The sequence below is a fragment of the Mobula hypostoma genome, chromosome 5 (assembly GCF_963921235.1).
Source record: "Mobula hypostoma chromosome 5, sMobHyp1.1, whole genome shotgun sequence".
NCBI lineage: Eukaryota > Metazoa > Chordata > Chondrichthyes > Myliobatiformes > Myliobatidae > Mobula > Mobula hypostoma.
The window spans coordinates 11314086-11330625 of NC_086101.1; the positions used below are offsets into that span (position 1 = coordinate 11314086).

General features: G+C 43.7%; 1 protein-coding gene across 2 annotated transcripts in view; it reads left to right on the plus strand.

The window, feature by feature from the left end:
* LOC134346578 (butyrophilin subfamily 3 member A1-like) overlaps window positions 1-16540 on the plus strand; it is a 94984-nt gene that overhangs the window by 21789 nt on the left and 56655 nt on the right. Inside the window, exons 3-4 of one of the 2 annotated variants that reach the window (XM_063048007.1) lie at window positions 4349-4696; window positions 10406-10753. In XM_063048007.1, coding sequence (XP_062904077.1) covers window positions 4349-4696; window positions 10406-10753 — 696 coding nt within the window. The remainder of the gene's footprint in view (window positions 1-4348; window positions 4697-10405; window positions 10754-16540) is intronic. The other variant, XM_063048008.1, reaches the window with a different exon arrangement.

The following is a 16540-nucleotide window of genomic DNA, read 5'->3' on the forward strand; positions in this document are numbered from 1 at the left end:
ATTGTCAGTGCTCTTTTGAATAGAGAATGTATTTATAGCTGGCCTTTCTTGAAAAGAAAACAGGTAGTTAAACTCAGTTTACCTTTCTTGGAATTAATCTCTTTCTTTCCCTCCCATAAATTTTTAAAACTCATATGGCAAACAAAATAAATTTTTCAATTCTGGGTCAAACTTGAGATAAGCACACATGGATTTCACCTTCAGCTGAAATGAGATGATTTTTATCCTTGCTCTTGTTGCTTGTTCAGCAAGAAAAAGCTTGCTCACACGTGTAAGAAGTTGAAAACTGCAGCAAAATGTTCATTGCTTTCCGATGGCAGGATACTCTTCTTCTACAGAAATCCAGAACTTATCCAGGGTCAGGTCAGTAAATCTAATCCTGAGTGCATGATCAGAGTGCAGCTCACAAAGTTCTTCCTCTTCTCCCAAAGTCAGGCTCTCTGGCTGAGCAGAAGATTCAGAGAAAGATTCCCTCAACCAGTCATACACTTGAGTTGAAAGGGAGGAAAAATACTGTTCAGTTTTGTTCTGCAGTTCTTCCAGGTGATTTTCATTTAGAGTCAAGACTTTCTGATATCCTTCCTCACTCTCAAGCCCAAACAACAGTGGAAACTTTTCAAGATTTCCTTTTCCAACATGATTTTTCCAAAGATTCAGTATCCTTTTAAATCGAAGAATCTTGTCATTTGAAGTCAAAACGTTTTCTCCAGGAAATTCAGAAACTTGTTCAACTAGTTCATATGATGAAAAATGTCTGTTCAGTAGGATAGTTTCTGCATTAGGGTTTTGTTTCTCTTTGGCACGATGCCAAGTGTGATAGAAACATAGAAAACCTACAGCAGAATACAGCACCTACACCCCACGATGCCGTGCCGAGCATACTTACCTTAGAAATTGCCAAGGGCTACCTGTAGCCCTCTATTTTCTTAAGCTCCATGTACTTATCCAGGAGTCTCTTAAAAGACCCTATCATATCAGCCTCCACCACCGTTGCCGGCAGCCCATTCCTCACAGTCACTACTCTCTGCGTTAAAAACTTACTCCTGACATCTCCTCTGTACCTCCTTCCAAGCACCGTAAACCTGTGCCCTCTTGTGTTCGCCATTTCAGCTCAGGGAAAAAGCCTCTGACTATCTCCATGATCAATGCCTCTCATCAACTTAGACACCTCTATCAGGTCATCTCTCATCCTCTGTTGTCCCAAGGCCAAAAGCCCAGGTTCACACACCTATTCTCATGAGGCCTGCTCCCAAATCCAGGCAACATCCTTATAAATCTCCTCTGCACCCTTTCGACAGTTTCCACATCCTTCCTGTAGTGAGGTGACCAGAAATGAGCACAGTACTCCAACTGGGGTCTGACCAGGATCCTATATAGCTGCAACATTACCTCTCAGCTCTTAAACTCAATCCCACCGTTGATGAAGGCCAATGCACCGTATGCCTTCTTAACCACAGAGTCAACCTGCGTAGCAGCTTTAAGTGTCCTATGGATGGGGACCCCAAGATCCCTCTGATCCTCCACACTGCCAAAAGTCTTACCAATAATACTATATTCTTTTGTCATATTTGACCAGACAAAATGAACCACCTCACACTTATCTGGGTAAAACTCCATCTTCCACTTCTCAGCCCAGTTTTGTATCCTATCGATGTCCCAATGTAACCTCTGACAGCCCTCCACACTATCCACAACACCTCCAACCTTTGTCCCATCAAGTTTGATTGGGAGTAGTGATGGAGCCTCAAGATGCCAGGAGTGATGTTTGATTGGGAGTAGTGATGGAGCCTCAAGATGCCAGGAGTGATGTTTGATTGGGAGTAGTGATGAAGCCTCAGCTTTTTGCAGTTTATTTTTTAAAAAAATGACGACTGGACAATGTCTATATAAAATTGCTACTTCAGCCCTCAAATTTTGGTCTGTGAGCACTTGGAATGCATTAAACTTCCCTCATCAAATTTTTTGTTGTAATTTGGGTTTTTCTGTCCAGCTTCGGCCTGGTTGGATTTCACATACAGATTTCCGTGCTGAGTCCCACCCACACCATTACACACCCTCAGACCTAAACCATCTCTTTCTTCATGCTTGTTGGGTGGGTTGTGGTGGAGTAGCTGTGGGATGTTATTTTCCACCCCGGTGCTCTGTGGGATGCTAAACTATTCTGATGGTTTGAGGGGGTGGGGTAGATGCAGGGCAGACCCAGTATTTTTTTAACATTTTTATTATAATCTGTAGTAAATTTATATGCAAACTTGTGTTAAAGCCAGCTGCTAACATACCCAATTCAATTTACAGAACACCGAACATAGAATAGTACAGAAGAGTACAGGCCCTTCGGCCAACAATGTTGTGCCAACCCTTAAACGCTGCTTCCCACATACCCCGCCCCCCACCTTCATATACCTGTCTAGTAGTCTCTTAAATTTCACTAGTGTATCTGCCTCCACCACTGACTCAGGCAGTGCATTCCACGCACCAACCACTCTCTGAGTAAAAAACCTTCCTCTAATATCCCCCTTGAACTTCCCACCCCTTACCTTAAAGCCATGTCCTCTTGTATTGAGCAGTGGTGCCCTGGGGAAGTGGCACTGGCTGTCCACTCTATCTATTGCTCTTAATATCTTGTATACCTCTATCATGTCTCCTCTCATCCTGCTTCTCTCCAAAGAGTAAAGCCTTAGCTCCCTTAATCTCTGATCATAATGCATACTCTCTAAACCGGGCAGCATCCTGGTAAATCTCCTCTGTATCCTTTCCAATGCTTCCACATCCTTGCTATAGTGAGGTGACCAGAGCTGGTATGTAATTGTTTAAAAAGGGTTCTAAGAGTAAACCTAACAATTATCGGCCTGTGAGTTTGATGGCAGTGGTGGGTAAATTGATGGAAAGTATTCTTAGCGATGGTATATATAATTATCTGGATAGACAGGGTCTGATTAGGAACAGTCAACATGACCTTGTTCGTGGAAGGTCATGTATGACAAATCTTATTGAATTTTTTGAAGAGGTTACAAGGAATGTTGACGAGAGTCAAGCGGTGGATGTTGTCTATCTGGACTTCAGTAAGGCCTTTGACAAGGTCCCACACGGAAGGTTAGTTAGGAGGGTTCAATCGTTAGGTATTAAGATTGAAGTAGTAAAATGGATTCAGCAGATGGGAGATGCCAGAGAGTGGTGGTGGATAATTGTTTGTCAGATTGGAGGCCTCAAGGATCTGTACTGGGTCTAATGTTGTTTGTCATATACATGAATGATCTGGATGATGGGGTGGTAAATTGGATGAGTAAGTATGCAGATGTTACCAAGATAGGTGTTGTGGATAATGAAGTAGGTTTTCAAAGCTTGCAGAGAGATTTAGGCCAGTTAGAAGAGTGGGCTCAGAGATGGCAGATGGAGTTTAATGCTGATAAATGTGAGGTGCAACACTTTGGTAGGACTAATCAAAATAGGACATACATGGTAAATGGTAGGGCATTGAAGAATGCAGAAGAACAGAGGGATCTAGGAATAATGGTGCATAGTTCCCTGAAGGTGGAATCTCCTGTGGATAGGGTGGTGAAGAAAGTTTTTGGTATGCTGGCCTTTATAAATCAGAGCATTGAGTATAGGGGTTGGGATGTCATGTTGAAATTGTATGAGGCATTGGTGAGGCCTAATTTGGAGTATTGTGTACAGTTCTGGTCACCAAATTACAGGAAAGATGTCAACAAAATAGAGAGAGTACAGAGAAGATTTACTAGAATGTTACCTGGGTTTCATCACCTAAGTTACAGAGAAAGGTTGAACAAATTGGGTCCTTATTCTTTGGAGCATCGTAGATTGAGGGGGGACTTGATAGAGGTATTTAAAATTATGAGGGGGATAGATAGAATTGACATGGATAGGCTTTTTCCATTCAGTGTAGGGGAGATTCAAACAAGAGGACATGAGTTGAGAGTTAAAGGGCAAAAGTTTAGGGGTAACATGAGGGGGAACTTCTTTACTCAGAGAGTGGTAGCTGTGTGGAACGAGCTTCCAGCAGAAGTGGTTGAGGCAGGTTCGATGTTGTTGTTCAAAGTTAAATCGGACAGCTATATGGACAGGAAAGGAATGGAGGGTTATGGGCTGAGTGCAGGTCGGTGGGACTAGGTGAGAGTGAGAGTTTGGCATGGACTAGAAGGGCCGAGATGGCCTGTTTCCATGCTGTAATTGTTATGATTATATGGTAATCAAAATCGTAATAATTTTTGAGATTTTTCTCATTTGAGTTCACAGTCCTGGTTGTGTAGTAGTTGATCTGTATATTGGGTAACAGGTTCCTGATCAATGTTCAATATGGGTTCCTTGTCTCTCAATTATTTCTCTCCAGGTGATTTTATCCTACTTGTACCCGAAGAGCCTTTTGTAGCAATTGCAGGTGAAGATGTTGTACTGGAATGTGAGCTGCTCCCACCAACCTCTGCCAGCAACATAACAGTGCAGTGGCTGAAATCAGGTCTCAGCTCACCCATCCATGTGCACAGACATGGACAAGGTGACCCCCTCGCCCAACACCAGGATTACAAAGGAAGGACAGAACTGTTTAAAGATGAAATTACAGAAGGAAACATTTCCCTCAGATTAAAGAACGTAAGGCCAGACGATGAAGGGCGATATACATGTTCAGTTAAAGACAGAATTGTCTTCAAACAAGCTACAGTTGAACTGCATGTTCGGAGTGAGTATTATTGCCATTTGTACCACGGTGTAGTGGGAAGCTTTTGTTTTGCATACCATCCAGATAGATCATTTCATACACGAGTATATTGAGGGAGTAAAAATAAAACAATGTGGAATATAGTGGTGTTGTTGCAGAGAAATTACAGTGCAAGTAATTACACAATTACACAATAAGGTGTGAGGGCTGCATTGAGTTAGACTGGGGCTACAAGTGTTCATATCTCAGTGTGTGAGATGTCCATTCAGGAGTTTGATAACCATGGCATAGAAACTGTCCTCGAGTCTGATGGGTCGTGCTCTCGGGGCTTTGTATTTTCTGCTCAATGGGAGAGGAGAAAAGAGAGAATGACAGCGGTGGGTGGGGTCTGTGATTATATCGGCTGCTTTCCCAACCCAGTAGTAAGTGTAGACAGAATCAGTGGAACAGTCTGGTTTGCATGAAGGACCAGGCTTTGTTCACAACTCTTCAGTTTCTTCTCAAACCTCAGTCACAGAGACATAGAGAAGTCCAACACAGAAACAGGCCCTCTGTCCCATGTAGTCAATGCTGGACCATTTAAATTGCTTATGCCCATCGATTTGCACTGGGACCATGGCCCTCCACCGCCCCCCCCCCGCCAACCATGTACAGTACCTAATCAAACTTCTCTTCAACATTGAAATCGACCTTGCATGCTCTGCTTGTGTTGGCAGCTTGTTCCACACTCTTACAAACCTCCGAGTGAAGAAGTTTCCCCTCATAAGCCCATTAAACTTTTCACCTTTCACCCTTAACTCATGAACTCTGGTTGTAGGCCCTCCCGACCTCAATGGAAAAAGACTGCTTGCATTTACCCTATCTATACCGCTCATTATATTGTATACCTCTGTCAAATCTTCTGTCAGTCCTCTGCATTCCAAGGAAAGAAGTCCTAACCTATTCAATCTTTCCGCAACTCAGATCCTCCAGACCTGATAACATTTTTGTAAAGTTTCTCTGTACTCTTTCAAACTTATTTACATCTTTCCTGTAGCTGGGTTACCAAAACTGTACACAATACTCCAAATAATACAACTTCAACATCGCAACCCATCTCCTGTAGTCAAAACTTTCATATATGAAACATCTTCAAGTCAAGAAAAGTCAAGTTACTTTTATTGTCATTTCGACCATAACGGCTGGTACAGTACGCAGTAAAAATGAGACAATGTTTTTCAGGGCCATGGTGTTACATGAAACAATACAAAACTTCACCGAACTATGTAAAACAACGCAAAAACTACACTAGACTGCAGACCTACCCAGGACTGCATAAAGTGTACAAAACAGTGCAGGCATTACAATAAATAATAATAAACAAGACAATAGGCACAGTAGAGGGCAGAAGGTTGGTGTCAGTCCAGGCTCTGGGTATTGAGGAGTCTGACGGCTTGGGGGAAGAAACTGTTACACAGTCTGGTCGTGACAGCCCGAATGCTTCGGTGCCTTTTGCCAGATGGCAGGAAGGAGAAGAATTTGTATGAGGGGTGCGTGGGGTCCTTCATAATGCTGTTTATCTTGTGCCCTCCCTCCTACACCAACTCTTTAGCCAAATGTTAAAGGGTGTAATCTTCCTATTTTTGTTCCAATAACATTTGGCATGGGTAGCAATCCTGAGATCATAATCCTAGACACCCGGCCCATTAACTTAGCACCTAACTCCCTGAACTCAATTTGCAGAACAGCATCACTCTTCCTACCTATGCCATTGGTGCCTACATTGACCACAACCTCTGGCTGTTCACCACCCACTTTGGAATGCTGAGGACTCGATCCAAGATGTCCAGGAGCTTGGCACGTGGGACGCAACATACCATCCAGGAATCTTGTTTTCATCCGCAGAACCTCCTTTCCGTTCTCCTAAGTAAACAATAGACAAGAGACAGTAGGTGCAGGAGTAGGCCTTTCGGCCCTTCGAGCCAGCACCGTCATTCACTGTGATCATGGCTGATCATCCACAATCAGTAACCCGTTCCTGCCTTCTCCCCATATCCCTTGACTCCGCTATCATTAAGAGCTCTATCTAACTCTTTCTTGAAAGCATCCAGAGAATTGGCGTCCACTGCCTTCTGAGGCAGAGCATTCCACAGATCCAGAACTGTCTGGGTGAAAAAGTATTTCCTCAACTCCGTTCAAAATGGCCTAGCCCTTGTACTCAAATTGTGGCCTCTGGTTCTGGACTCCCTCAACATCGGGAACATGTTTCCTGCCTCTAGCATGTCCAATCCCATAATAATCTTATATGTTTCATCAGATTCCCTCTCATCCTTCTAAATTCCAGTGTATACAAGGCCAGTCGCTCCAATCTTTCAACATGTGACAGTCCCGCCATCCCGGGAATTAACCTCGTGAAACTCCGCTGTACTTTCTCTATATGAAGAATGTCCTTCCTCAAATTTGGACACCAAAACTGTAAATGATACTCCAGCACGAGGAAATCTGCAGATGCTGGAATTTCAAGCAACACACATAAAAGTTGCTGGTGAACGTAGCAGGCCAGGCAGCATCTCTGGGAAGAGGTACAGTCGATGTTTCGGGCCGAGCCCCTTCATCAGTCCTGACAGTACCCCAGTAGTCACTGCCTGCCATTCTGCAAGGGGCCCGTTAATCCCTGTTCTTTGTTTCCTGTCTGCCAACTAATTTTTTATCCATGTCAGTACCCTACCCCCAATACTATGTGCTCTAATTTTGCCCATTAATCTCCTATGTGAGACCTTATCAAAGGCTTTCTGAAAGTCCAGGTACACTACATCCAATGGCTCTCCCTTGTCCATTTTCATAGTTACATCCTCAAAAAATTCCAGAAGATTAGTCAAGCATGACTTCCCCTTCGTAAATCCATGCTGACTCGGACCAATCCTGTTACTACTTTCCAAACGTGCTGCTATTTCATCCTTTATAATTGACTCCAGCATCTTCCCCACCACTGATGTCAGGCTAACTGGTATATAATTCCCTGTTTTATCTCTCCCTCCTTTCATAAAATGTGGGATAACATTAGCTACCCTCCAGTCCTCAGGAACCGATCCTGAATCTATAGAACATTGGAAAATAATGACCAATGCCTCCATGATTTCTAGAGCCACCTCCTTAAGTACCCTGAGGTGCAGACCATCAGGCCCTGGGGATTTATCAGCCTTCAGTCCCATCAGTATATCCAACACCATTTTCTGCCTAATATGAATCTCCTTCAAATCCTCCATAACCCTAGGTCCTCCGGCCACTATTACATCTAGGAGATTGTTTCTGTCTTCCCTAGTGAAGCCAGATCAAAAGTACCTGTTCAACTCGTCTGCCATTTCCTTGTTCCCCGTAATAAATTCACCTGTTTCTGTCTTCAAGGGCCCAACCTTTGTCTTAACTAATATTTTCCTCTTCACATTCCGAAAGAAGCTTTAACTATCCTCCTTTATATTCTTGGCTAGTTTGCCTTCGTATCTTATCGTTTCTGTCCGTATTGCCTTTTTAGTTATCCTCTGTTGCTCTTTAAAAGTTTCCCAATCCTCTGGCTTCCCGCTAATCTTTGTTATGTTATACTTCTTCTCTTGTACTTTTATACTATCCTTGACTTCCCTTGTCAGCCACGGTCACCCCTTACTCCCCTTAGAACCTTTCTTCCTCTTTGGAATGAACTGATCCTGCACCTTCTATATTATTCCCAGAAATACCTACAATTGTTGTTCCACTGTCATCCCTGCTAGGGTATCTTTCCAGTCAACTTTGGCCAGCTCCTCCCTCATGACTCCATAGTCCCTTTGTTCAACTGTAATACTGACACTTCCAATTTTCCCTTCTCCCTCTCAAGTTGTAGTTGAAAACTTATCATATTATGGTCACTACCTCCTAATGGCTCCTTTACCTCGAGTTCCCTTATCAAATGTGGTTCATTCCACAACACTAAATCCAGAATTGCCTTCTCCCTGGTGGGTTCCAGTACAAGCTGTTCTAAGAATCCATCTCGGAGGAACTCCACAAACTCCCTTTCTTGGGGTCCAGTACCAACCTGATTTTCCCAGTCTACCTGCATGTTAAAATCCCCCTTAACAACCGTAGTATTACCTTTGCGACATGCCAATTTTAACTCTTGATTCAACTTGCACCCTATATCCAGGCTACTGTTTGGGGGCCTGTAGATAACTCCCATTAGGGTCTTTTTGCCCTCACAATTTCTCAGTTCTATCCATACTGACTCTACAGCTCCTGATTCTATGTCCCCCCTCGCAAGGGACTGAATTTCATTCCTCACCAACAGAGCCACCCCACCCCCTCTGCCCACCTGTCTGTCCTTTCGATAGGACGTATACCCTTCATTATTCATTTCCCAACCCTGGTCCTCTTGTAGCCATGTCTCTGTTATTTCTACAACATCATGCTTGCCAATTTCCAACTGAGCCTCAAGCTCATCCACTTTATTTCTTGTACTTCGTGCATTAATATATAATACTTTTAATCCATTACTCCCTCACCTTTCACATCGATTCCTATTGCAATTGGCCATTCTCTCCGATCCCTTCCTGAGCTTTCTGCCCTGTTAATTCTGTTGTCTTTCTTAACTTTCCTTATTCTCTCTTTCCCTTTAATTCCATCCTTATATTTCCTCTCCTCCCCCTCCCCCCCCCCAACACTACTTAGTTTAAACACACCCTTGTAGCAGTGGAAAACCTGCCTGCCAGATTGCTGGTCCCCCGCCTGATAAGGTGCAACCCGTCCCTTTTGTACAATCATCCTTGCCCCAAAACAGATCCCAGTGGTCTAAGAATCTAAGTCTCTGCTTCCCGCACCAGCTCCTCAGCCACACATTCAGATCCCTTATCTCCCTGTTCCTGCCCTCAACAGCACGAGGAACTGGAAGCAAACTGGAGATAACCGGTTTGGAATCTCCTGTGGATAGGGTGGTGAAGAAAGATTTTGGTATGCTGGCCTTTATAAATCAGAGCATTAAGTATAGGAGTTGGGAGGTAATGTTGAAATTGTACAAGGCATTGGTGAGGCCAGATTTGGAGTATTGTGTACAGTTTTCATTACCGAATTATAGGAAAGGTGTCAACAAAATAGAGAGAGTACAAAGAAGGTTTACGAGAATGTCAGCTGGGATTCATCTCCTAAGTTACAGAGAAAGGTTGAACAAGTTGGGTCTTTATTCTTTGGAACGTAGAAGGTTGAGGGGGGACTTGATAGAGGTGTTTAAAATTATGAGGGGGATAGATAGAGTTGACGTGGATAGGCTTTTTCCATTGAGAGTGGGGGAGATTCAAACAAGAGGACATGAGTTGAGAGTTAAAGGGCAAAAGTTTAGGGGTAACATGAGGGGGAACTTCTTTACTCAGAGAGTGGTAGCTGTGTGGAACGAGATTGCAGCAGAAGTGGTTGAGGCAGGTTCGATGTTGTTGTTCAAAGTTAAGTTGGACAGCTTTCTGGACAGGAAAGGAATGGAGGGTTATGGGCTGAGTGCAGGTCGGTGGGACTAGGTGAGAGTAAGAGTTCGGCATGGACTAGAAGGGCCGAGATCTCTTATTTCCATGCTGTAATTGTTATGATTATATGGTCATCAAAATCGTGATACTGTTTGAGATTTTTTTCATTTGAGTTCACAGTCCTGGTTGTGTTGTAGTTGATCTGTATATTGGGTAACAGGTTCCTGATTAATGTTCAATATGGGTTCCTTGTCTCTCAATTATTTCTCTCCAGGTGATTTTATCCTACTTGTACCCGAACAGCCTTTTGTAGCAATCACAGGTGAAGATGTTGTACTGGATTGTGAGCTGCTCCCATCAACCTCTGCCAGCAACATGGCAGTGTGGTGGCTGAAATCAGATCTCAGCTCACCCATCCACGTGTACAGACATGGACAAGGTGATCCCCTTGCTCAACACCAGGATTACAGAGGAAGGACAGACCTGTTTAAAGATGAAATTACCGAAGGAAACATTTCCCTCAGATTAAAGAATGTAAGGCCAGACGATGAAGGGCGATATACATGTTCAGTTAAAGACAGAATTGACTTCAAACAAGCTACAGTTGAACTGCGTGTTCACAGTGAGTATTATTGCCATTTGTACCAGGGTATAGTGGGAAGCTTTTGTTTTGCATGCCATCGAGTTAGATCATTTCATACACAAGTATATTGAGGTAGTAAAAATAAAACAATGTGGAATATAGTGGTGTTGTTGCAGAGAAATTACAGTGCAAGTAATTACACAATTAGACAATAAGGTGTGAGGGCTGCATTGAGTTAGACTGGGGCTACAAGTGTTCATATCTCAGTGTGTGAGATGTCCATTCAGGAGTTTGATAACCATGGCATAGAAACTGTCCTCGAGTCTGGTGGTTCGTGTTCTCGGGCCTTTGTATCTTCTGCTCAGTGGGAGAGGGGAAAAGAGAGAATGACAAGGGTGGGTGGGGTCTGTGATTATATCGGCTGCTTTCCCAACCCAGTAGGAAGTGTAGACAGAGTTAGTTGAAGAGTCTGGTTTGCATGAAGGACCAGGCGATTTTCACAGCTCTTCAGTTTCTTCTCAAACCTTAGTCACAGACACAGAGAGAAGTCCAACACAGAAACAGGCCTTTTGTCCCATGTAGTCCATGCTGGACCACTTAAATTGCCTACTCCCATCGACTGGCACTGGGACCATGGCCCTCCACCCCTCTGCCAACCATGTACATTACGAAACCAAACTTCTCTTCAACATTGAAATCGATCTTGCATGCTCTGCTTGTGTTGGCAGCTTCTTCCACAATCTCACGGACCTCCGAGTGAAGAAGTTTTCCCTCATAAGCCCATTAAACTTTTCACCTTCACCCTTAACTCATGAACTCTGGTTGTAGTCCCACCCAACCTCAATGGAAAAAGACTGCTTGCATTTACCCTATCTATACCCCTCATTATATTGTATACCTCTGTCAAATCTTCTGTCAGTCCTCTGTGTTCCAAGGAATAAAGTCCTAACCTATTCAATCTTTCCGCAACTCAGATCCTCCAAACCTGACAACGTTTTTGTAAAGTTTCTCTGTACTCTTTCAAACTTATTTACATCTTTCCTGTAGGTGGGTGACCAAAACTGTACACTATACTCCAAATAATACAACTTCAACATCGCAACCCATCTCCTGTAGTCAAAACTTTCATATATGAAACATCTTCAAGTCAAGAAAAGTCAAGTTACTTTTATTGTTATTTCGAACATAACGGCTGGTACAGTACACAGTAAAAACGAGACAATGTTTTTCAGGGCCATGGTGCTACATGAAACAATACAAAACTACACTGAACTATGTAAAACAACACAAAAACTACACTGGACTGCAGACCTACCCAGGACTGCATAAAGTGTACAAAACAGTGCAGGCATTACAATAAATAATAACAAACAAGACAATAGCACAGTAGAGGGCAGAAGGTTGGTGTCAGTCCAGGCTCTGGGTATTGAGGAGTCTGACGGCTTGGGGGAAGAAACTGTTACATCGTCTGGTCGTGACAGCCCGAATGCTTCGGTGTCTTTTGCCAGATGGCAGGAAGGAGAAGAATTTGTATGAGGGGTGCGTGGGGTCCTTCATAATGCTGTTTATCTTGTGCCCTCCCTCCTACACCAACTCCTTAGCCAAATGTTAAAGGGTATAATCTTCCTATTTTTGTTCTCAATAGCATTTGGCATGGGTAGCAATCCTGAGATCATAACCCTGGACGCCCGGCCCTTTAACTTGGCACCTAACTCCCTGAACTCACTTTGTAGAACAGCGTTACTCTTCCTACCTATGCCATTGGTACCTACATTGACCACATCCTCTGGCTGTTGACCACCCACTTTGGAATGCTGAGGACTCGATCTAAGATGTCCAGGAGCTTGGCACCCAGGACGCAACATACCATCCAGGAATCTTGTTTTCATCCGCAGAACCTCATTTCCATTCTCCTAAGTAAACAATAGACAAGAGACAATAGTTGCAGGAGTACGCTATTCAGACCTTCGAGCCAGCACCGCCTTTCACTGTGATCATGGCTGATCCTCCACAATCAATAACCCGTTCCTGCCTTCTCCCCATATCCCCTGACTCCGCTATCATTAAGAGCTCTGTCTAACTCTTTCATGGAAGCATCCAGAGAATTGGCGTCCACTGCCTTCTGAGGCAGAGCATTCCACAGATCCAGAACTGTCTGGGTGAAAAAGTTTTTCTTCAACTCCGTTCTAAATGGCTACCCCTGTACTCAAATTGTGGCCTCTGGTTCTGGACGCCCTCAACATCGGGAACATGTTTCCTGCCTCTAGCGTGTCCAATCCCTTAATAATCTTATATGTTTCATCAGATCCCCTGTCATCCTTCTAAATTCCAGTGTATACAAGGCCAGTTGCTCCAATCTTTCAACATATGACAGTCCCGCCATCCTGGGAATTAACCTTGTGAACCTCCGCTGCACTCTCTCAATATGAAGAATGTCCTTCCTCAAATTTGGACACCAAAACTGTAAACGATACTCCAGCACGAGGAAATCTGCAGATGCTGGAATTTCAAGCAACACACATAAAAGTTGCTGGTGAACACAGCAGGCCAGGCAGTATCTCTGGGAAGAGGTACAGTCGATGTTTCGGGCCAAGACCCTTCATCAGTCCTGAGAGTACCCCACTAGTCACTGCCTGCCATTCTACAAGGGACCTGTTAATCCCTACTCTTTGTTTCCTGTCTGCCAATTAATTTTCTATCCATGTCAGTACCCTACCCCCAATACCATGTGCTCTAATTTTGCCCATCAATCTCCTATGTGAGACCTTATCAAAGGCTTTCTGAAAGTCCAGGTACACTACATCCAATGGCTCTCCCTTGTCCATTTTCATAGTTACATCCTCAAAAAATTCCTGATGATTAGTCAAGCATGATTTCCCCTTCGTAAATCCATGCTGACTCGGAGCAATCCTGTTACTGCTATCCAAATGTGCTGCTATTTCATCCTTTATAATTGACTCCAGCATCTTCCCCACCACTGATGTCAGGCTAACCGGTCTATAATTCTCTGTTTTATCTCTCCTTCCTTTCATAAAAAGTGGGATAACATTAGCTACCCTCCATTCCTCAGGAACCGATCCTGAGTCTTTCGAACATTGGAAAATAATGACCAATGCCTCCACGATTTCTAGAGCCACCTCCTTAAGTACCCTGAGGTGCAGACCATCAGGCCCTGGGGATTTATCACCTTTCAGTCCCATCAGTCTATCCAACACCATTTTCAGTCCAATGTGAATCTCCGTCAATTCCTCCGTAACCCTAGGTCCTCCGGCCACTATTACATCGGGAGATTGTTTCTGTCTTCCCTAGTGAAACCAGATCAAAAGTACCTGTTCAACTCTTCTGCGATTTCCTTGTTCCCCATAATAAATTCACCTGTTTCTGTCTTCAAGGGCCCAATCTTTGTCTTAACTAATATTTTCCTCTTCACATTCCTAAAGAAGCTTTAACTATCCCATTTATATTCTTGGCTAGCTTGCCTTCGTATCTCATCTTTTCTCCCCGTATTGCCTTTTTAGTTATCCTCTGTTGCTCTTTAAAAGTTTCCCAATCCTCTGGCTTCCCGCTAAACTTTGTTATGTTATACTTCTTCTCTTTTATTTCTCCTTGTCAGCCATGGTCACTCCTTACTCCCCTTAGAATCTTTCTTCCTCTTTGGAATGAACTGATCCTGCACTTTCTGTATTATTTCCAGAAATACCTACAATTGTTGTTCCACTGTCATCCCTGCTACGGTATCTTTCCAGTCAGCTTTGGCCAGCTCCTCCCTCATGACTCCATAGTCCCCTTTGTTCAATTGTAATACTGACACTTCTGATTTTCCCTTCTCCCTCTCAAATTATGGTTTAAAACTTATCATTTTATGGTCACTACCTCCTAATGACTCCTTTACTTCGAGTTCCCTTATCAAATCCGGTCCATTACACAACACTAAATCCAGAATTGCCTTCTCCCTGGTAGGCTCCAGTACAAGCTGCTCTAAGAATCCATCTAGGAGGCACTCCACAAACTCCCTTTCTTGGGGTCCAGTATCAACCTGATTTTCCCAGTCTACCTGCATGTTAAAATCCCCCATAACAACCGTAGTATTACCTTTGCAATATGCCAATTTTAACTCTTGATTCAACTTGCACCCTATATCCAGGCTACTGTTTGGTGGCCTGCAGATAACTCCCATTTGGGTCCTTTTGCCCTTACAATTTCTCAGTTCTATCCATACTGACTCTACGTCTCCTGATTCAATGTCGCCCCTCGCAAGGGACTGAATTTCATTCCTCACCAACAGAGCCACCCCACCCCCTCTGCCCACCTGTCTGTCCTTTCGATAGGACGTATATTCTTGAATATTCATTTCCCAGCCCTGGTCCTCTTGCAGCCATGTCTCTGTTATTTCTACAACATCATGCTTGCCAATTTCCAACTGAGCCTCAAGCTCATCCACTTTATTTCTTGTACTTCGTGCGTTAATATATAATACTTTGAATCCATTACTCCCTCACCTTTTACATCGATTCCTATTGCAATTGGCCATTCTCTCCAATCCCTTCCTGAGCTTTCTGCCCCGTTAATTCTGTTGTCTTTCTTAACTTTCCTTATTCTCTCTTTCCCTTTAATTCCATCCTTATATTTCCTCTCCTCCCCCCACTACTTAGTTTAAACACACCCGTGCAGCAGTGGCTGCCAGAATGCTGGTCCCCCGCCTGTTAAGGTGCAACCCGTCCCTTTTGTACAATTCATCCTTGCCCCAAAACAGATCCCAGTGGTCTAAGAATCTAAATCCCTGCTTCCCGCACCAGCTCCTCAGCCACACATTCAGATCCCTTATCTCCCTGTTCCTGCCCTCAACAGCACGAGGAACTGGAAGCAAACCGGAGATAACCAGTTTGGAATCTCCTGTGGGTAGGGTGGTGAAGAAACCTTTTGGTATGCTGGCCTTTATAAATCAGAGCATTGAGTATAGGGGTTGGGATGTAATGTTCAAATTCTACAAGGCATTGGTCAGGCCAAATTTGGAGCATTGTGTACAGTTTTGGTCACCAAATTATAGGAAAGATGTCAACAAACCACAGAAACCATAGAAAAACTACAGCACAGAAACAGGCCTTTTGGCCCTTCTTGGCTGTGCCGAACCATTTTCTGCCGAGTCCCACTGACCTGCACATGGACCATATCCCTCCATACACCTCCCATCCCAATAAATCTGTCCAATTTATTCTTAAATGTTAAAAAAGAACCTGCATTTACCACCTCGTCTGGCAGCTCATACCATACTCCCACCACTCTCTGTGTGAAGAAGCCCCCCCTAATGTTCCCTTTAAACTTTTCCCCCCTCAGCCTTAACCCATGTCCTCTGGGTTTTTTTCTCCCCTTGCCTCAGTGGAAAAAGCCTGCTTGCATTCACTCTATCTATACCCATCATAATTTTATATACCTCTCTCAAATCACCCCTCATTCTTCTATGCTCCAGGGAATAAAGTCCCAACCTATTCAACCTTTCTCTGTAACTGAGTTTCTCAAGTCCCGGCAACATCCTTGTAAACCTTCTCTGCACTCTTTCAACCTTATTTATATCCTTCCTGTAATTTGGTGACCAAAACTGAACACAATACTCCAGATTCGGCTTCACCAATGCCCTTTACAACCTCATCATAACATTCCAGCTCTTATACTCAATACTTTGATTAATAAAGGCCATTGTACCAAAAGCTCTCTTTATGACTGTATCTACCTGTGATGCTACTTTTAGGGAATTTTGTATCTGTATTCCCAGATCCCTCTGTTCTACTGTACTCCTCAGTGCCTTACCATTAACCCTGTATGTTCTAA